The 21,542-nt window shown below is 38.6% G+C and overlaps 2 protein-coding genes across 5 annotated transcripts in view; both read left to right on the top strand.

Moving 5' to 3' along the window:
- NFX1 (nuclear transcription factor, X-box binding 1) overlaps positions 1-18,072 on the top strand; it is a 129,430-nt gene extending 111,358 nt beyond the window's left edge. For both annotated transcript variants that reach the window (XR_010362900.1, XM_064421426.1), the window contains one exon: positions 17,977-18,072. The gene's annotated coding sequence lies outside the window, so the exon portion shown is untranslated. The remainder of the gene's footprint in view (positions 1-17,976) is intronic.
- The window catches only part of LOC135301156 (solute carrier family 12 member 7-like), a 70,872-nt gene continuing 54,112 nt past the window's right edge, over positions 4,783-21,542 (top strand). For 2 of the 3 annotated variants that reach the window (XM_064421476.1, XM_064421459.1), the window contains exons 1-3: positions 4,783-5,041; positions 17,977-18,071; positions 20,143-20,265. In XM_064421476.1, the coding sequence (XP_064277546.1) occupies positions 4,930-5,041; positions 17,977-18,071; positions 20,143-20,265 (330 nt within the window). In that variant the 5' untranslated portion in view covers positions 4,783-4,929. The remainder of the gene's footprint in view (positions 5,042-17,976; positions 18,072-20,142; positions 20,266-21,542) is intronic. The other variant, XM_064421468.1, reaches the window with a different exon arrangement.

The following is a 21,542-nucleotide window of genomic DNA, read 5'->3' as shown; positions in this document are numbered from 1 at the left end:
AATCATTACCTATAACAATAATGACCCCAGGGGAAGGCAAAACATGGAAGAATACAGAGCATTGATTATCAGGGGAATTAGGCAAACAGCTCCCTGTAATCAGAATGCCCACACAGTGTTTGCAGAGCAACAAAAAAAAAGGATGAAACTCCAACTGAACGGCTGGAGAGGTTAAAAAGGAATATGAGGCAGTACTCAAGAATGGATAGTGATGTAGGACAAACACTGCTAAAAGTGACCTTTGACATATAGCCGGATATAAGAAAGAAGCTAGGAGAATTAGAGATTGGCAAGACAGAGGGTTGAATGACCTGCTAAAAGAAGCCCAAAAGGTATATATATGAAGAGATGAAGAAAAAGAAAAGGCAAAGGCTAAGCTAATGGCAGCTGCTATTGCTGAAGGAAACCACTAGGCAAAGACTCACTTCTATAAGATGGTGAGGCCCCAGTCGGGCCACAGCAAGGGGGGCTGGGAGGAAATTGAGGGGAATAGAGCTCCCTTGGAGAGATGCCCTAGAAGAGAAGAAGGGGAATTTAATAATCGGGGCCCAATCTGCCATTTTTGCAAGAAAACTGGACACTTAGGATGAAACTGCCTGCAGAGAGAAAAGGATCTAAAAGTTTTGAAGGAGGTTCAAGAAACAGATGAATAGGGGAGTCAGTAGCTCTATCTCCTGGAGGCAAAATACCAACAGGAGCCCTTGGTAACTTTAAAAGTAGGCCCTCAAAAGGAGGAATTTAAGTTTTTAGTGGATATAGGGGCAGAGAGGACATGTGTGTGTAAAATCCCAACAGGGTGTGAGAAAAGCCAAGGTACAATTCAAGTAGTAGGGGCAAATGGGGAAGGATTTAGAGCACCAGTCATGAAACATGTTGAAGGAACCAACAAGATAGGAATGAGAGATGTTTTATTTGTACCAGGGACAGGATGTAATCTGCTGGGAAGGGACTTGCAACTACAGTTAGGCATAGGGGTCCTTCCAGAGGGGGATAAAATGGTAGTTAAACTCCTCAGGTTAAAAGAGGAGGATGAAAAGCAAATTGAAGTAGTTTGGGTCAAACCTGGAAATAAGGGTAAGTTAAACATAACCCCTATAATAATATAACCCCAACAAAGGATACAACAATATCCACTGTCAAAGGAAGAAAAGGGTTGAAAACTGTAAATCACGAACTAATCAAAGACGAAACTTTGGAGCCGTACATGTCTCCCACAATACCCCCATATTACCAGTAAAAAAATCAAACAGGACATACAGGGTCATCCAAGACCTGAGAGAAGTAAATAAAAGAACTATAGGATGATATCCAGTAGTACCAAATCCCTATACCCCGTAAAGTAGAATTCCTCCATCACATCAGTGGTTCAGTGTGATAGATCTCAAAGATGCCTTTTGGGCCTGTTCCCTCGTAGAGGAAAGCAGAAATATATTTGCTTTCGAATGGCAAAATCCCAATGGGAAAATCCCAAGCAACAATTAGATGGACTGAATTGCCCCAAGGATTTACTGAATCTCCTAATTTATTTGGATGAGCCCTAGAAGAGGTTTTGCTACTGCAACCTTTCCCCATAATACTGGAGGTAGAACTCATCTAGTATGTTGATGACTTACTTCTCTCAGGGAAGGATGAGGAAAAGGTCTGAGAATCCACCATATCATTACTAAACGTTTTGGGGAACCAGGGGCTTTGGGTATCAAAAGAAAAGCTCCAATTTATAGAGAACGAAGTAAAATACTTAAGGCATATAACAAGCCAGGGAAGCTAGCTTATTAAATCCTGAAAGGATCACAGGAATAATTTCACTTCCCCAAACAAAAACTGAAAAGGAAACCAGGAAACTATTGGGGTTGTTAGTATATGGATTGAAGGATACACTCAAGCTCTTAAATTCCTATATGAAATACTGGTAAAGGAAGAGATTACATGGGAAAAAGTTGAGCAGAGATTTGAAAGTTTAAAACAGAAGTTAATTAGTGTCCCTGCTTTAAGTCTGCCTGCACTAGATAAGCCTTTCTATCTATTTGTAGATGTGGAAAATAGGGTAGCCCATGGAGTTCTAGCCCAAGAATGCAGTGGGTCCAAGAGACCAATAGCATATCTGTCAAAATTGTTAGACCCTGTAGTAGAGGGTGGCTAACCTTTATCGAGGCAGTAGCCTCCACTGTCCTATTGGTAGAAGAAAGTAGACTTTTGTGGGGAAATTAAAAGTTCACACCCCCCATGCAGTTAGAAATATTCTGAACAGAAAGATGAAAAGTGGTTCACTGATTCTTGAGTGCTAACAGATGAAGCAATTTTTTTGATAGACAAAGATGACCTAGAACTAATTACAGATAAGCAACTCAATCCTGCCCAGTTTTTGTATGGGGAATCAGTAGAGGAACTAGAGCATAATTCGTAGAAGTGACTAACTACCAGAACAAATTGAGAGAGGATTTGACAGACCACCCCCAGCATGGGGGGAAACAATTTTACATTGACAGATCCTCAAGGGTGATTCAGGGGAAGCGAATGTTAGGACAGCTATAGTAGATGAAGGATTAGGGACCATGGAAAAGAGAAGGCTACCCCCCCACATTGGTCAGCTCAAGCATGTGAATTGTAAGCCTTGAAATGAGCCCTTGAGATATTGACAAAAGGGAGGAGGCCTGTATATACTGACTCCAAGTACACCTTCAGGGTGGTGCATACGTTTGGGAAAATATGGGAAGAGGATTGTTAAATTCTAAAGGGAAAGAACCAATTCATGAAAGACTCATCTCAGATGTTTTAGAAGTCTTACAGTTGCCAGAGGAAATTGCTATTATGCATATTCAGGGGTATCAGAAAGGGACCACTTTAGAATTAAGAGATTTAGCAGATTTAGAAGCTAAAAATGCAGCCGAGGCCAGGGGAAGACAAAGTGATGATGGTACTGACCCCTACTGGAGAAATTCAGGATGTACCAGTATTCAGTAAAACTGGAGAAGAGGCTCTGCTTAGAATAGGAGCAAAAAAGAACACTGAAGGGAAGTGGGTGTTATCTGATGGGAGGCAGCTTTTAAAGAAACCATTGGCCAGGAAAATATTAGAAAGCATGCATGATAAAACTCACTAGGGTACCCAAGAGTGATCATTTCTTGAGAAACTGGTGCTATATAGGAATGTATAGAATAGCTAAACAAATAACTGAAAAATGTGTGATATGCCAGAAGGTAAACAGAAAAGTCATGGGGAAAGCTTGCCAAGGAGGACAAGAATTAGCCTTACGACCCTTTCAAAGCATTCAAGTAGATTTCACTGAACTCCCCCAGGTGAAACGGTAGAAATTTTTGTTGGTAATAGTAGATCATTTAACCCATTGGGTAGAGGTGGTGCCAGTAGTTAAAGCTACTGCCAATGTGGTATGCAAAATTCTTCTGGAATTAATAATTCCCCAGTATGGAATGGTAAATCACATTGACTCAGACAGAGGGACACATTTTACCTCAAAAATACTACAACAATCTTTAGGTATAAAGTGGAAATTACATACTCCATGGCATCCACAGAGTTCAGGGCAGGTTGAAAGGATGAATCAAAGTCTCATGAGAACTCCATCAAAGCTTATGATTGAAGTCCAAATGTCATGGATCAAGTGCCTACCTCTAGCCTTGTTAAGAGTTAGAACACAGTCTAGATCAGACTTAAAAGTTTCATCTTATGAAATGATATTTGGTCTACCCCTTTTGACTTCACCCAATAGCATGGCCACTTATGGGGAAGGGGAGGATGGTATCAAGAAATACGTCCTGTCCATAGCACAAACTTTAGAGGAACTCTGGGGAAAGGGAAGAATCCTTCAGACTGCTACCCTAGATTTCAAAATTCATAGCGTTATTCCTGGGGACTGAGTAATGGTGAAATCATGGAAAGACCAACCTCTAACCCCCAACTGGGAAGGCCCTTTTCAGGTGCTGCTAACGACTGAATGAACTGTATGAACTGCAGAATGAGGATGGACTCATGCTAGCAGGATAAAAGGACCAGTAAGGGAGCTCTGTGACTAGAAAGTCATCACTTCCACAGAAGGACTGAAAATTATTTTAAAATGGAATGCACAAGCTCAATGTGGCACGTAAACCATGAGCAACCGCGCATCAGTCCAGACTGGGAGGGAGTTCCCCGTGAGCTTTATAGATTCTTTTGTATTCACAAAGGCCAGAAGCTTTCCAAACTCCAGGACAGTGGTTTGCTACCTCCCCAATCGGGGGTATCAGGTATATACACACCGGGTCCATAGGCAAGCCTAGAGTTTTCACTTTTGGCTGTGACATGCAGAAAGAACAACTATTAGCCTTCTCTGCTGGGACACCTCCCACATTTTTTCCTGATCAGATACCCTGCTTAAAGCACCCTGGAATGAGACACTCAAGTTGGGTACAATGTCAGTGTGAAAATTGTGGCCAGCTCTGGCGCGGTAGCTCACCCAGGCAGCAAGCAGGTTACAAAATGTGTCAAGATAAAGGGAAAAGTTCCAACACTAATTGAGGGCAGGTACCAATTCTAACAAATCCCCTGCTTAGGCCTTGTGGATACTATCATCCCTTCAGTGATCTGGAGGATTAAGGTCCTACAGCCTGGTTCTGGTTTAATTTGGAAGGCAGTTTTTGTCTGGTGGGATCAGAGAAGCAGCAGCCTGGTGGTCTTAGCGCTGCAAGGATAACTGTAAACCAAGGTTTGAGGAAGAGGGGATGCCCCAGAGCCCAAAAGCCCCTCCCCTCCTCAAGCCCGGAGTTACGGCCGCAGCGCCGTCAGTCAAGCGGTGAGGGGGAAGTGGCGCGGTGCCGGCCACCGCCCCCCCGCTGCGTGAGGAAATGGCTCTCACGTGAGCGAAGCGGCAGCGCCCGGCTCACCCTGCCCGCTGCCCTAGGAGGAGGCGCGAGTGGGTCTGGGGCCGTCTGCAGCATGCCGACGAGCTTCACCGTGGTGCCGGTGGAGGCGCAGGGCGAGGAGCGGCAGCGGGATGGGCAGCAGCGAGAGGAGGAAGATGACGGTGACGAGAGGGACCGGGGCACTGGTGAGAGAGTGGTGAAGCGTCGGTGATCAACGCGTAAAGAGAGCGTCGGCTCTTTGCGTGCGGAGAAGTGGGTCTGTGGAGGGCCGACGGAGAGTCCCCGAATACTGCGGAGGGGCCGCATCGCCTCTCTGCAGCGAGCGATGCCGGGCTACCTGTCCAGGTGTAGAAGTGCGCTTCGGGCAAGGGTGAAAGTCTGGCGCCTGGGGTGGCTGAGAGCCTGTTTCTCTTTGTTTCCATTAGTCAGCGCCGCTGGCCGAAAGGAGGAAGTACTCATGGACGGCTCCAGCCGGGGGAGCAGAGCAGCCCGCGGTCGGGCGCGGCGCCTGCCCGGGGCGGTGTGGGGCGGTCAGTCCGCCACCCGTCTGCGACAGGAAGCGGGCGGAAGCAGCGCCGCCACGGCGGTTTAACAAACGGGGAAAATATGTAGATTCAATCGTTTAGGTTGGAAGAGACATTGAAGATCAGATCATCAAATCCAACCATTAGGCTGTCTTAAAAACTAACTGCTGTTGTAGCACACTAGAGAGAGGGCTAAGAGGCAAGATTCGGACTGTGGAGAAGAGCACAATTTTACCTGCCTTGCTCCAGGTGTTTGTGCAGCCATGTGCTTTTGCATCAGATATAGCGTCTAGGGTTAAGTAGGTGTGTGCTACGAGATGCCGTCGTGTTCGCAGCCTTGCTTCTTGCTAGGCCTCGTTCCTGAAGTCTCCTAGGGGAGTAGAATCAAACCGGAGGTGGAGCTCGGGCATCGTGAGTGAGGGTCTGCTCAGGACAGCCCCTTATGCAGGGACAGTAGTATTTCTCTGCCAGTGTTGCTGGGAAAATGAGTGATTCTTCACTTGCACGACAAGCCACTGCTGGGAAAGCAGTAATTCTTGTGGCTCTTAACACTTCCTTTTTCCGAAGCGTGTTGCAGCAGCAATACCAAGTATGGTGTGTGAATCACTGCTAGCACTTCGAGAGCTAGTTCACATCTTGCACTTCATTCTGGATGCTCTGTTACAATTGATACTTTTGTAAAGGTTTGGGGGGATTAACTTTGTTAGATGATAACAGGTGAATAAATGGGGGATTGTAAAAGGCATCTTATTTTTGTGGTACGGGTGACATAAATAAGACTAATTCCGTGTGATGTGGGCTATGAATGTAAAGAGATAAAAACAGGTATTTGACAAACTTAATATATTTACATTATTTTAGGAAGCTAATATAGTAAAACACCAAGCTGACACAGCTGGGTTATTTTCTTCCAAAGCTTTCTACTCTAAAATCTTACTTACCCATTAAAGATATATAATATCTTTAATATCTTTATAGTTGCCTTTCCCTTAGTGTATTCAAACTATCACTAGGTGTTCTAATAACTGCCTCTTCTTTTTCCAAACTAAATGCAATAGAAAAACCAAAACAATATAAGCTGTGACAGTTTAACAGTTTGTTTCTGACAACAAACAACAGTTTGTTTCTGTGACATCTGTTTGTACTAGATGGATGACTAGTAGTACAGCATTAATCCAGACAAATTTTCTTTTGGTAGAAGAGTTAATCAGAGAGGCATGGTGTATGGTGTTTACTCAGATGGCATGTCAAAATACTGAATATACATACAGGCAAACTTAGGATGTATAGACAGGATGTATATTGTTAGACTGCATGTATATATGAAGTATCTGAAAGACTTGGAACATTTTAAATTCCTAGGAAGGTGAGAGGAAGAGTGGAACTGCTTCTTTTACAATGGTTTATCACAACCCTAAAGGCCAGAGATAAAAAAAAGAAATTATATTATTAGGTAGTGGTTTGGGGACTAGTAGTTACAGTTGCAAGATATATTTAAATACTGTTACAGATCTGTATCAGTCAACTGGATAAATTTTTATATGACTCTTCCTCTGTGTTTGTAAAATTGTAAGTAGAGAAGAAAACACTGAAAAGGGAAGGCATTGATTTGTATATAAATTATAGGTGAAGAGGTCTGACTTCATGAAGAGATTAAATGCTACTCTCTGACAGAGTTTTGGGAAGTGAAAGATGTACTACTTACTGTTGCTTTGGGTATTGTATGGAATTGTTAAGTTAATGCTGTATAATCAAATAATTGTTCTTGAGTTATTCTTCTGAAAACTAAAGAATTCTGAAATGTCTGTACTGCTAAAAGCTACTATAGTTAAGCCTATCTAAAAGCCTGCTGCACAGAGAAGGACTCCTTGCCCTTCTCACTGCTCCAGCCTTGAGAAAAAGGCTAAGAAGTAAATGATTTCTTTCCTTGTCTTCCTCTGTGTCTGGGTTTGCTTCCTTTTTCCTGCACTTGACCATCAGACACTTAATTGGTCTGGTTCAGCATGCTAAACTGTGAGTAAACCAAACTGCTGCAGAGGTAAAAATGCTTCCTGTGTTTTTGGGTTGAGGTGAGTACTGCAAAAAGTGAGAATGACTAGGGTTGTGTCAAGGTGAGAGGTGGGTAAAGCTGAGAGCAGAGATGAGCATAAAAAAGAGGAGAACAGAGGAACTTCCCATTTGACTTAGCCTATATAGCTCAGCATGTTATTTTGTTCCAGTTGTTTAGAAATCTAGCATGTTGTCAGTTTTGATTGAATTGTCTGTGTTAAAAACCAAGTAGTTTTTCCTTGACTGCACTAGTACCTTTTTTTTTAAAAAAAAAACCAACCTACCAAATACATTAAAACCTGACAAACCTGTCCCATCAAACTCAGTGCTAATTTTTTTGAGGGAATCAGCTGTATGCTGTCTAGTCATTAGATCAACAGTAAAGTAGTTTTGATTTTTATTAGCAAGGCACTTATCAATTAGTGCACAATTTTGTGCATTTATCCCCTTTCACACATTCTTACCTGATAATCATCTGTGTGGTGAAGGAGTAAGCTGGGATATTCTTTTTCTATGATCTGCGCTCCTTAATAATCTGAAATTCCATTGCTTTGTATTTTCTGACTATATTATACTTTGACATATGTGAAATGAGTAGAAGACATTTGTGACTCCCTATGGGGCTGGACTGTAGCACTAGTCACAGTAGTACTTCAGAAAAGGCAGAATGTTAACATACTCAAGGGTGCAGTCTGCTGACTCAAATATGCACAAAGTAGCAGAAAGAAGATGTGCCTGTGTCTTTTAATGTGTTTATAATATATTACAAAGAAAGGGTAGTCAAGAGATAGTAAATGGTTGAAGAGGAGAAGGAAATATGAATATGTAGACAGTAAGGTATGAAGTTTTACAAGAAATTCTGGGCTTGATTTGTTTTGGCTCTCTTGTTTGTGTTCTTTACTCATAGTTGCAGTGCCTGTCCAAATAGAACTGTAAAAATTTTGTAAAGTTGATCAGCTTTTTGTTCCTCAGCAGTATCAGTTGTTTCAAGTTATCACTAGTATTTTTAGCATTCCATAGTATTATTTACCTTGCCACAGCAGTTTCTTATTTAGAAACTAATATGAGAACTAACTCCTGCAAATTCCTTTAAAATTGAAGACCCTCAAATACAAGGAATAGCAATAACAAACCTGGTCATCTATGAAGAAGTGATCATATAACTAATGAAGCATGGATGCTGTGAATTTCTGTAAATGTTATTTATTGGAAAACCAGGGAATAGTCAACAGTTATGTGTGTGTGTATGTATATGTGCAATGGAGGAAGATAGTTAATCTCACTGAGAAGTCTAGTGTATTTTCAGTCAAACCTTCAAACTTAACAGCCACACTTGACCATGCTTGCAGCATAGATGTTATGATCAGAGAAAAGTAGATTTTAGATGTTGTTCAAAGATTTGATCCCAGGAACTAGTCTGTTCCTATCACTGGCATCCATTTAACACTTTTTATGAGTTTAAGGCAGGTATAAAATCTGTAATACATTAATACATAAACTAGAAAACAGTGACATAGTTAATTTGAAAGAGAATGAATAAATTATGCTGCCAGTCTAAAAAGAAACCTTTATTATTTAAAAATATTTGTTTTTAATAAGAGCTTACAAAACTACTAGAACTATATTTTAAAATGTTTATCTGCTGCATCTTAAGTAAAATAAATGCCAACTTTTTCTGCATAAAATCCATGTTTAAAAGTAACTGACTTGCTTAAGGTCTGCTAATACGTACTTTTGGTGTGTAAATGAAGGTTTTTAATAGTAGATAGGTCTTTGGAATAGGTTAATACTACTTGTTGCTAATCTCTACTGATCTGTTTAGTGGATATATTTTAAAGTGAATTTATTTGATAGAAATAAAAATTTCAAAGTACTTATTAGATGTGGAGATGTGGGATGTTTCAGTGACTTGAACCTTCCCATATCACTAAGCAGGGTGTTTATTGCTGACAAAAATCCATCAGCTTAATTCTCTTCAGAGAGTTCTGTGACTGTCATGTAGTTCATGTCATGTGCATGCCTCATGCTGCCTGAAGCCTTAATGACTTGTTTCAGAATTAATCCAGTGCTAGTAAGAAACAGGATTTGAGGTCTTATGCTAAGCTGGCAGGAAGGAACTGTCAGTTTCCTGTTTCAGTTCTTGATACCTGAAGAATCATCAGAGGAGACTGATTTAATTTTCCTTAATCATGAGTGAGCAAGATTATGAAGAAAACGGGCCAAATCTAAGAGAGTCTCTTTACAAGACAATACCATGATTCTAATATTCTTACTGCAATAGGAGGTTCCTGTACTTCCAGCCATATTTTAAAGAATTTATAAAGAGCTTTTGCAGTGTTTTCATTAGAAGTAAGTTGTGCTTGATGATAATAGTAGCCTAAATAAAAAAAAATCTAAGAGGTTTATTTACAAGGGGTTTAAATATACTTTGTTCTGCATATCACTATAACATATAAATTGTGCTAATCATTAATAAGAATACTGCAAGAAATTTGTGATGTAGTAAATAGATTCAGACATTAAATTACTAAAAAGAACCCAATTACATGAAACTTTGAGTTAGGTTGCACTGAATTCTTAAATCAATGTGGCACAAAAATTGAGGCAAAGTGTGTTCAAACAAGTTTATGGATGCCTTTTTCATAATTTGCATTATAGCAAGATAGTGGCATTTAAAAGTTTGACTGTATTGTAGAACTCCAAGGTGGCTTTCAAAAACTTGGCTATGTTTTAGAGCTCTAAGGAGTGCTCCAATATGTAGATTTAGATTAGAAGTGTTAGGACATTTAATTTATAAGATTCCATGACTTCTCTTTAGTTGCCTGCCAATCAAAAACTTGAACATACAGGAAGGAAATATGCATGATAGAGAAGATAGAATTACAGGTTTTGCTATGGGCAGCTTTCTTGGATGCTATAGTCATATACATCGGTTTTATTGACTTTTAAACTTTATGTAGTTTTACCTTAAAAAGTTACAGTAACATTAAATGTTTGCTGTCTTTTGTGCAAACAGGATCTCATTTTCATATTCTCAGTTTGCAGTGGCTTGTTCTTAATGAGACCAAATACTATCTGAATGAAAATGTTACCATTGTTTTTATTTAAAACTGTTATGTTTCACCTGTATATGGCTAACCAGAACCTACCTCAAGGTACATGGACTGTGATTAAGAGTTGCCCTTTGCAAACTTTGAAGAGTTAGGACTTTTCTGTTGAGATTATTCCCCAACTGCAATTCTGCTTTAGATAACTACATATAAATTAGCAATTTCTAGTGGGAATCAAAGCTTTTCTAGTTTAACACATGTGCTTGTTTGGAAAACAGTTATACATTATCATAGCTGAGCTACCTTATTTGAGGTCGTGTTGTTGAAAAGTTTATGTAATTCTCACTCCTTTGAACAACACCTGTATTCTTTTCCCATATAAAAGCTATCTACTTTTATTTTTCAGATAGATGTTAAACTCTTACAGCATATCAGGAGAAAAAGGTGCTTGCTTTTTTGGACAAAACGTGTTTGAATACAAATACAGGAGCATTACTTGGATATGAATCATGATGGCATACATAATGTGGGACAGTGAGGAAGCAGTGAATCTGGAAAGGATTTAGGGGTCATACTGGAATAGAATATCATGAGCTTGGTTTAATGCTGTGGTAAAGAGGGCTAGCCTGATCCTTGGGGTAGAGGTGACAATTATACTTCTGTAAATAGCATTGACTGAGACTGGTGTTAGAACGCTGTATTTGATTTTCAAAGTTTGATTTGTTTTTTTGGTTTTGTGTAACAAAAAAAAACCCCAAAAAATGAAACAAACAAACAACAACAACAACAAAAAACCCCAAAAAACCTGTACAGAATATTTCCACCAAAATAATTTAAAAGCTAGAAAAATGTTTTAGGAACTTTTTTGATTTTTCAAGAGACAGGTTGAGATGATTTGAATAAGTATAGTTACCTTCACAGGGAGAAAATACTGTGAGTGGTTAAATTTGGAAGCAGTTACTAGCATGTTATCCCTAGAAGTTTGAAAGAAGCAAATTTAAATAGAAATATGGAACAATTCGAGATTTTTTTCAGTATTAAAAAAACCCTTAAGCTTTACATAAATTAATAGGGCTTTTTCTTATTTCAGTTCTGAAAACATTAAAAGATGCACTGCTTAAATTTCAATATGGTATTTTTAAAGTTATAGAGCTTAATGATCCAATTGAATTCCTGAGCCTGCAGAAAGATGTGAAATTAGATTAGATTAGATGTTTTAGAACAAATATTTTTGTTCTAATCTATTGAACAGACATCACAGTGCAAATTTAGGATCACTTAAATGATCATTTCCTTGTCTACCTCTAGCCTTTCTCTATAACAAGACAGCTATAACATACATTTTTCATACTTGTGATTCAGGAGTGGGGAAGGAAGCAGAGGTGGAATTGTCATGAATGTTGTTTCTGTTTGAGTAATTGCTCATTCCTACACTGATTGTCTCTGGTGACAGCATATGCATTTATGTTCAATAGTTAATTCCTGTGAGAAGCAGTATGATATGGGGATGCAGAGGGGTGAGTACTAAGCGTGAGAAGGGAATTGCAAAATTGTTACGGTTTGAAGGGAATTTTGGAGATCATGTAGTCCAACCCCTGAATAAGATGGCCACCTTATTGGCGAAGGTGGCGTCTGCATGTTTAAGCTCTGCTGTTGTGTTCTGGTTTAGACTGTATAAAATGGGCCAGTTTGCACCAGCTTAGAAATTTTTACCTGTTAATATACCTTAAAAGTAAGCTACCTGTTGGTGTTTGTGAGGATCACAACTCTGAAACTTCTGAAGAATATGAATTTGCATACCGTGCTGCCTTTTGTGTCTATGACCAGCACTGAATTGTGACGTGCAAAAATTTTTACCTAAGTTTTGTTTGGTCTGTGGAAGTGTTAATAAAAAATGATCTGATGACATTGTCAGAAAATTTAAGGCCAGAACAGCTCTAGTGTAGTTTGTGATAATTTGTGTGTGTTACACTGCATTGGCATTTGGGGGATCAGTGTCTATGGGCATGCACATTGTGATGATCTGCATCAACGCACTGAATATTACCTTGAGACATATCTCCTACATTCTCTTCTTGTATCTGTATCTTGTTTAGAAAAGAAAATGTCATTGCAGCTAATTTCCATTCAGATATAATCACTCATCACAGTGCTGAAGTATCTGTAGAAATCAATAGTGGGGGTTTTTTGCATGTCCCATCAACACAGCAAACATAGGCTTTTAGGAAAGGTACATTAGTGTGAGAGAGAACTGCTCACTTTAAAAATTTTAAAAGGTTTATTAAACCTTAACAAAAATACAAGAGAAGGACTAAATAAGGAAAAAGTTGCAGCGCTGGGAACTGCCTTTATGGCTGCCCACCACATGGCCAGTACATCTTCAAGATGGATGCTCAGTCTTTTATACCCCTGGGGGTTGCATCAACCAATTCTGGCCCCTCTCTCAGTCAGTTCTTCTTTGTCGTTTATTGGTGGACACTGCTTTCTTGTAACTTGATTGGAGGGTCAGGTGTTGTCATGCCACGCCCCCTTAGTTCTCAACTGACCCATGTAAGGGGTACATGTGCATGCCTTCTTTCTACCTGTCCTAGACCAGGCTGTCTGATGGCAACAATACAGAGTGGGGGGAGAAGGGAACTATGGGGAGAACAGAGGACATCTAAACTACATTAACATAACTATACATTAATAAAGCTTCTCTTAATTTTCACACAATATTAATCTCTTAATTGCAAGAGCCAATCATCTCATTATCTAGCCATAACAATTAGTTATGGCTTTAGTTTGTCTACTGGTCCAGCAGCAGAAAGCACAGAATTGTGCTAGGTTATATGGACATTCTGTATCAGATTAAAAATTGTAATAATAATTTTTAAAGTAGGTACAAGAGTAGAAACATAATTTTTAAAACTTAGGCTTTGATGACTTAGTTGAGTGACATGGAGTATGACATCATCAGGCAAATTTTTTCTGTGTCAGAAGACACATGAAACGTACCATAAACCCACAGAAGTGTTTTTTTTTTTTTTTTTGTTTATTCTATTTTGCCTTTTTTGTGGTCCAAAATGAAATACTAGTCTGGATTTAAGATTTTTGCCTATCAACCCTCACAAACTGAGTTATGTTCAGAAATCAAGCAACAGAAAGTATAGATTTTTGGAGTGCTTCGGTTACAGAAACTAGATTTCAGAAGAAATGCAGCTTAATGATATGTCTGAAACTACATTAGAAGTTCTAATTTTTATGTTTCACTCAGCTCACACTTGAGAAGTGTTTAAACAGACAAAATTTCAAAGAGACCTAAGGAACAGGTGATTTGCTTGTCAAGCATTGAAATGGGCTGCCCAAGGAAGTGGCTGAGTCACTGTCCCTCGTACTTTTTAAAATATGTGTAGGTGTGGTGCTTAGGGACATTGTTTAGTGGTGAATTCGGCAGTGTTAAGTTCATGATTGGGCTCAAGGCTCTATTCCAACCTACATGATTCTGTGATTTGACTATCTTAAAGCTTCTTCATAGAGTTCAAGGGGATAAGGTTAAGATAAACCATAGATGGCTTAAGACTTACAGCTTCACAGCATTTGTGAAAAGTGTTTATCCTGTCTTTAGTTCTGGTTTTCTAAAGAATAATTTCTTTTCTATTGAATCTTCTTTTGAAGAAGGGATGAGGTAAAGATTTAGATAGTTTGTTTGGTTAATTTCACCACAGATGTTGTCTCTGTGTTGAGATTCTGAAACTAGTTCTTTCTGCTGAATGGTGTAATACGTGTCAATTTGACTTACATGTTAATAAGAGTCACTGTATATCTAGACATATTAAATAAGCATACTTCAAAAAGTGATGGTTTTAAATTTGAAATAAAGGTGATTTTGTTGACAGCAGTGATGAAAACTCAAAGGTGTTCATAGGTGTTTTTTATGAATATATGAACAAAAAGAGGACCAAGGAAAATCTATCCTTTATTGGATGTGAAGGGTAACATTGTAACAAAGAATGTGGAAATCTGAGCTGCCTTTTCTGCCTCAGTCTACAACAGAAAGACCATTTATCCTCATGGTAACCAGCCCCTGGAGCTGGTAGTGAGAGATGGGGAGCAGAACTAACCCCCTGTAATCTAGAAAATGTAATCAGTAATCCATTGAGCCACTTAGACCCTCACAAGTGTATGGGGCTGGATGGAACCCACTAGAGGGTACTGGGGGAACTGGCAGAAGAGCTTGCCAAGTTGTTCTCTATCATTATTGTTAGTTCTGATAAACTGGCGAGGTTCCAGACAACTGGAGGTTAGCCACTGTGGTACATGTATGAAGTTCAGGAAGGCAAAGTGCCAGGTCATGCACAACAGCCCCATGCAACTTTGCAGGCTGGGAGAAGAGTGGCTTGAAAGTGGCTCTTCAAAATAGGACCTCAGAGTGCAGGTCAACGCTGATTGAATATGAGCCAGTGGTGTGCCCAGGTGGACAAGATGGCCAATGGCATCCTGGCCTCTATTGAAAATAGCGTGGCCAGCAGGACTAGGGAAGTGATTGTTGCTCTGTACTTGGCACTGTTAAGGCCACACCTTGAGTTTTGTGTCCAGTTTTGGGCCCCTCTCTTTAAGAAAGATATTGAGTTGCCAAGTGTGTCCAGAGAAGGGCAATGAAACTGGTGAAAGGTCTGGAGCACAAGTCTGATGACAAGTGGCTGAGGGAGCTGGAGTCATTCAGCCTGAAGAAAAGGAAGCTCTGGAGGTACCTTATCAATCTATAACTACCTGGAAGGAGTTGTAGTAGGTTAGGAGTTGACCTCTTCTCCCAGGCAACTGGCAATATGGCTAGAGGCAACTGGCAATATGGCTAGAGGAAATGGACTCAAACTGCACTAGGGGAGGCTCAGGTTGGACATGACGAAGAATTTTTTTACTGAAAAGGTGGTTAAACATTGGAATGGACTGCCCAGGGAGGTGGTAGAGCCACCATCCTTGGGAGTGTTCAAGAAATGACTGCATATCACATTTAGTGCTATATTAAGTTGGCATGGTAGTGTTCAGTCAAAGTTTGGACCTTATCTTAGGGCTCTTTTCCAACCTTAATGCTTTTATAATTCTATGGTCCTAATGATTTTACGATAATTGTAGAAATAGTCAACAAACTGAAGATGACAGAGTACTTGTCAGTTTGCTTTTTTGGTCAATTTTTCAGTGTTGATTCTCTTTCAAGTGAAGCTAAAATAATATTTGACATGATCAGCATTACCTATTAAATTGCAAACATACACAAATACAAAAAGAGAACGGTGTTAGAGAAACAGGAGTTTATTGCAGTCTGTCACTACCATCAGAAAGCTTTAAAATAGGCAGAATATTGGTTGTAAGCACTGAAATAGGTTTCCTGTTCTTCAGTTCCTAAGTTCTGCATTTTCCCGTTTGAAGCCTGTTAGGTGTGTTTAACAAGACATGTTTGTTAGAGATGCTGTGCTCTTTTTTGTGTTGGAGTATAACCAAGTAACTCTGTTCAGAAATAGAAATATAAAGGACAACTTCACAATTCTCCTACCTACAATTTAAAATACTGTGTAGTGCTGAGATACTGATTTTTATGCCCAGAACTAGTTAGCCAAAACTCTAGTCTTCAACTTCAGAATTTTGAATACTGAGTAACATTTTTTTTGCTACCCTTTTGTGTTTAGATTAATCTAATAATACCCACTGAAGGAGTAACTCCAGTGACATTATCCTCTATATGAATGCAAAACAATAATTGAAATTTCCCAGCTCACTTTTTGAAGAGTAATCCTTTTTGAAGGGATTGGAAGTACCCTGAAAGGAGTACTAATATTTAGTTAATAATTACAGGTACCGATGTCAGTTGGTGAGAAAGTCAATAGAAGTGTGGTCTCAGCAAGACTGAAATCAAGCAACCTTATTTTTATTTTAACTTGAGAACATACCTTTTAATGAATGGCTTATAAAAACTTCAGCAGAAATAATGGGGTGATTTCAGGAATGGAGCTAAAAGAAAAACAATGTTCCAAAAATCTTGGAAAGAAAATGCCATGTCTTAAGCAAGAAATCCTAGTGCTCATATGCTTTAGCAAAATGGTAAGAGAAATCAGGATGTATTTGTTTCAGGGCAGAGTTACTCTTTTGTTGTCTGTGAAAAAGCTAATTGAATCTTTCTCTTAAGTACAGTGGAGCTCATTAAAGTGGAGCCCATAAATGCCAATTGCTCAGATAACCTTGTACAAAACCAGCATGTTCCATATACTGTGAAACATCTCAAGGTGTTAGTTCATGACGGAAATGCTTTTGTGTTGACAGTGTCCTTCTGCTGACCTTGCATTAGCCTTTGCTAATTAGGAAGAGGGGCACCTAACCAGGCTGTAGGACTTGAAGTAGTGGGAGACCAAATATAAACTGTAGAGAAACAGAAAATGAAAGTTGGAGGATGTGGATAGAAGAAGATATATTAGATGTGTGAATTCATCACCATTTCTTTTCTGGACTGAGGAACTAATTTTAGAGCCCTAATTTTTAGGACAGTTGCTATCTTCTGTGTCTCTTATGATGATATGTGGTTTTTATGTCATGATACCCATAACTACAGTGATACTTTGGAAAGTGGTAGGAAATTAGTGATGGGAAATCCACAGTCCCTCTTAGGTTTGAGGGACTGAGATATATTTCTGTCTGGTTTACAAGCAAGATAATATGTTGTGCTGAGACTAGTGTACACATTTGCCAGAGCTTCTTGGATTTCATGTAGGGAGCAGAGGAAGGAGACAAGGGGAAAAGAGTACAGCTTGTTCTCCAACTGTTCCTTAATTCTGCAGTGAAGAGACTGTAGGTGCTAGTGCTGTAATCTGTGCATATAAGAACAAAAGGGCACACAGGCAAAGTGGTGCAGGCAAGGACCTGAGATTATTTGGAAATGCCAGTGTTGTGACAGTATCAGCATGTAATAGTTTTTGTAGTTTGTGGGTTGAAAGGCAGTGAAAGTAATGCTGCATTTTTTGAGAGGTGTGCCAGAGCTACAGGTTAATGCAGTTTATATTTCAGTAAGGAATAGATTAAGTATAATGTCATGGAAAGGTCCCCACAACCTTTACAATGTAATTACTTTTGAATTGTATTTCATAAATCCCTGCCTCAGCTACTGGAGATTGAGGAACTCAGTAAAGTAATAAAAAGGTTAGCTGGAGGGTTATTTTATTCTATACTCAAAACCTTTGTATGTAGTGCAATTATCAGGTGTTTTTAGGGAAACTAGAAAGGCTAGGGAAGAAATCAGTGTGTTAAAGAGTAATACTTAAGAGATGGAACACTATACCAAGATTAGACTGCTAAACTAAATCTCCTTAAATGTTTAACATCCACATGTCTGAGATGAACGCTGGGTTTGCAGCAACCTATGGTGTTATTTAGAACCAGCTCTTACAAGAGTCTTCTGACTATTCCTTTTATAGTATAATGTATCATTTTTTCCCCCTGTTGTTTTTAATTGTGTTACTTTTCCACTAGGGGATGGGATTGCCAGGGAAAGTAGTCCATTTATTAACTGTGCAGAATCGGGCAGAGGAAACATGTATGAAGGAAAGAATATGGCTCTCTTTGAGGTAAGTTAAATACTCCAAAAACATATTTTACCTTTAATGGAGATGAGCAATCACCTGTTTTCTTTCTGTCTTAAAATTTAGTGGGGGGGGGGAATGAGTTTTAATAACTTTTTCATAGTTTAGTTCCTGCTAACATTCCATTTCAGCGGACTTGAATGGTATATAGGCAAGAACAGTCAATATTGGTATGCATTAATGTGAAGATATGATATAAGTCTTTATCCATTTAAATATTTTGGGCTAGGATCTAGACATAGTTAGACAAAGCTACTGGAAGTTAAATCTATTTTTTAAGGAAAGCAGTATTCAGTTTTAAAAGAATTAGCAAAATAATTTGTTCAATCGGGAATTACAGACTTTTTGTTAAGCAGCAATGCTATAAAACAAATTTACAAGCCATGACTTAGTAGTATTGTCCAACTACAATGTAGCGCACACCATAGCAATTTCTGGTGTAAATATCTACTTCATAATGGATGTTTCATACCTTTATAATCAACTGAATTATTACAATCAAATTACTAAAAAAAGTGTATTAATTGAGTACTTTTAAGGGCCACTTTTGCATTTAAGTAGTATTTCTAGAAAAAACCTTAGTTGCTCTGCTCTAGCAGCATCAACTAGTCTTGCTCTGATGCTTGCTGTTAACAAAAACAAGGTGCTTCCAACATTGTTTAGCTACCTTACTGTTGCATTCCTCTCAATAATTTCTTGTTTCCCTCTTCTTCATTTCAAGTATCTTTGCACAGGACATGGTCTTTCATCTCACCTGTGCATGACCCAAATAATACATATTTACTATTTTTCACTGTTTTAGAGAAAATTTTGCTAATGATCAAAGTAATGTTGATCATTACTTGTCTTTTTGTCATGTATGCAATATCTTAGTATTTTTGACAGGAATAATGCTTTTAAAGTTCTGTCATTGATTTTTTCTCCTTCAAGCTCTATTCCATAAAGCCATTTCCAAAACTTTATGTGGTTCAAATTAGTTGCTTTATTCCTCAGTGATGATAATTTGGCCATAGCTGTTTTTTGTCCCGAATCTGTTATTTTGAAATATGGCTTACATTTAATCAACTGATATAAAACCATTATTTTTATGTATCTCAAGTTATAGATATTGCTGTTAACAGTATCACGTTGAAAGCCTTCTAGTGACTGTCACTGCTGGTGTTTTTGTGGTGAAATTTTTTGATACTATGTATGTTTCAGAGTAAGTTTCCTATAATCTTGTTTTTCTCATGTTTTCAGATGTGAGAGTTGTATAAACCATTAAAAAGAAGTTTGACTATTATGAGCATTATCATTACCTAATCTCCCAGGCAGAGATACTTACTTCTTGTCTGTGTTTGTTGCCCTGATCTCGTCTTCTTTCCAGTGTTCAATTTTTTGTATTTAATTGAATTCTCTTGGATCCATTTTTCTTGGAATTCTTGTATTGTATATTGTTCTGGATTGTATGATTTGTTTTAGCATGCTTTTTTTTGTAGCAGTAAAGAAAGATGGGCTGACCTCTGTGTCAGGTGCTATTACATATGTGCAATTATATGTAATATGCATACATGTGGGTATTTTCAACAGGTTAACACTTTGGAAGTAGTATGCCTTGTGTAAGATAAAATATGTAAGCCTGCAGCACTAGACTTCAGAGAGGTACTTAAATACTTTAGTGCTTGAGAAATCATTTCAAGTCACTTTCTAAACACAAGCAAGATGCTGGAAAAACACCCTAATGACTCATCCCTACAAGTACAATCCACTGAAGACTGTGCTCTGATAAAAATAGATTTTTAAAATTACAGTGGAATTTCTCTAGGTTTTCCTTATATTTGAGCTGCATATTGTAAGGTATTGTAAAAACATGAAAGAAATGGTGCAACATAGCATGTACAGTTAAACTTCTAGAAATAGTAGAACTTTCTTGTTGTTTGAAAGCTGAATGTCATGCTAATTCTTTATTTGGCTGAATCAGGGCTGACCTGTTGAGTATGTTTGAAGCGGTATCATAAAATTATGACTTAAAAAGAAAATTTATTTAATAAATGCAGTATTCTTCAAAACCCAACAGGAAGAAATGGATAGTAACCCTATGGTGTCATCTCTTCTGAATAAACTAGCAAACTACACTAATCTAACTCAAGGAGTGGTGGAACATGAAGCAGATGAAGACAGCAAACGAAAGGAAGTCAAGGTATTTAGATTTCTGATAATTTATCAAGATAAAGCTTGATAAGAGGTGCATTTTTCAACCTGAAAAGAGAATATGTGGACACCTAAAGATGGGAGTGAGGATTGTAATACCATGTTTAGAACTGAAGCATTTGCAGCAGGACTTGTGTTAATTTGATGTTCTTGTTAGCATGTTTTAGCAAAACTGTGCTGTAAAAATCCGTAGGTAAAACACGTGCAAAGCTAGGATCTGAAACATGGAGTATATCCAGTTTTTTCTTCCTTTCTTTTCTTCTTCCTTGTGAACTTGTGCAAGCATCAGTACTTGTTACCTACCTCTAGTGAGCGTACAGTAGGACTTTTTGCAGGTTTATTAATATATTTTAACTGCCTAGGTTTTTACGTATTATATTAAGGCAAATTTGCAATGAAACAAGTCACTCTTTTAATTCTATAAGCATATTTGCACCTCTTGGTACTACTACATGGTAGTAGTTTTTTTGAGTAGCTGTCTTGGTTTTGTGTGTTGGAGTAAGTATTTTTAAAACTTAATGGATGCATTCCAAGAAAACACTTTGTTGCAAACATCAAAAATATTATATGTGGGGGAGGGGAAGTCATATGCTCTGTTTGACACATTGCTAAACACACTTGCTAGAAGTGAACTGAATCCATTAAGGGTTGTCTGTCTAATGGATACCCAAAATGTGTAGAAGTGGAATGTATGCAATAGTTGGAGTCTGCAGTGGCATGTTGGATTGATCCCTCTGTTAGCAGAGGCTGATTTTGAAGGGGAAAGCTTGGATTAAAGCATATGACCTGACAGAGTATAAGAATGTATAGGCAAAGGAGGAATGATGAGATGCATGGTGACTGAAATGAAGAAAAATAAGGTAGATGCTGAGAAGGGACAGTGCTTGGAGTCACCTGTCTTTGTGTAGGAGAAGGGGTCCTGCTACTGAATTTATATGCTGAGCTATGAAGAAAAGAGGAGAAGTACATGAGAATGAGAAAAAGGAAAATGAGCACAGAGCAGAAAAGACAGAGATGAAAATACGTTTGAAAATAAGCTTAGGACAGCAGCTCATTTGACTGGAAGGAAGCTTTTGAGTGGAAGTTGGTACCAGGACAGTGGGCAAGGGTCAGGGATAAAGTCCGGTTGTTTGTTTAACTTTTTGTTTATCTTGCATTTGTTAATGAGTGTGTTTTCTTTCTGTTTGTCTAGTTGTGCTTGATCTATATTTGTTTCATGTCATCTGAAGATAAACTTCAGATATGAGAAAAGTAATGCTGATCTTC

This window comes from Passer domesticus, chromosome 1 (genome assembly GCF_036417665.1).
Source record: "Passer domesticus isolate bPasDom1 chromosome 1, bPasDom1.hap1, whole genome shotgun sequence".
NCBI lineage: Eukaryota > Metazoa > Chordata > Aves > Passeriformes > Passeridae > Passer > Passer domesticus.
Note: the sequence above shows the minus strand (reverse complement) of the source record. Positions and strands in the feature narration are given on the sequence as shown.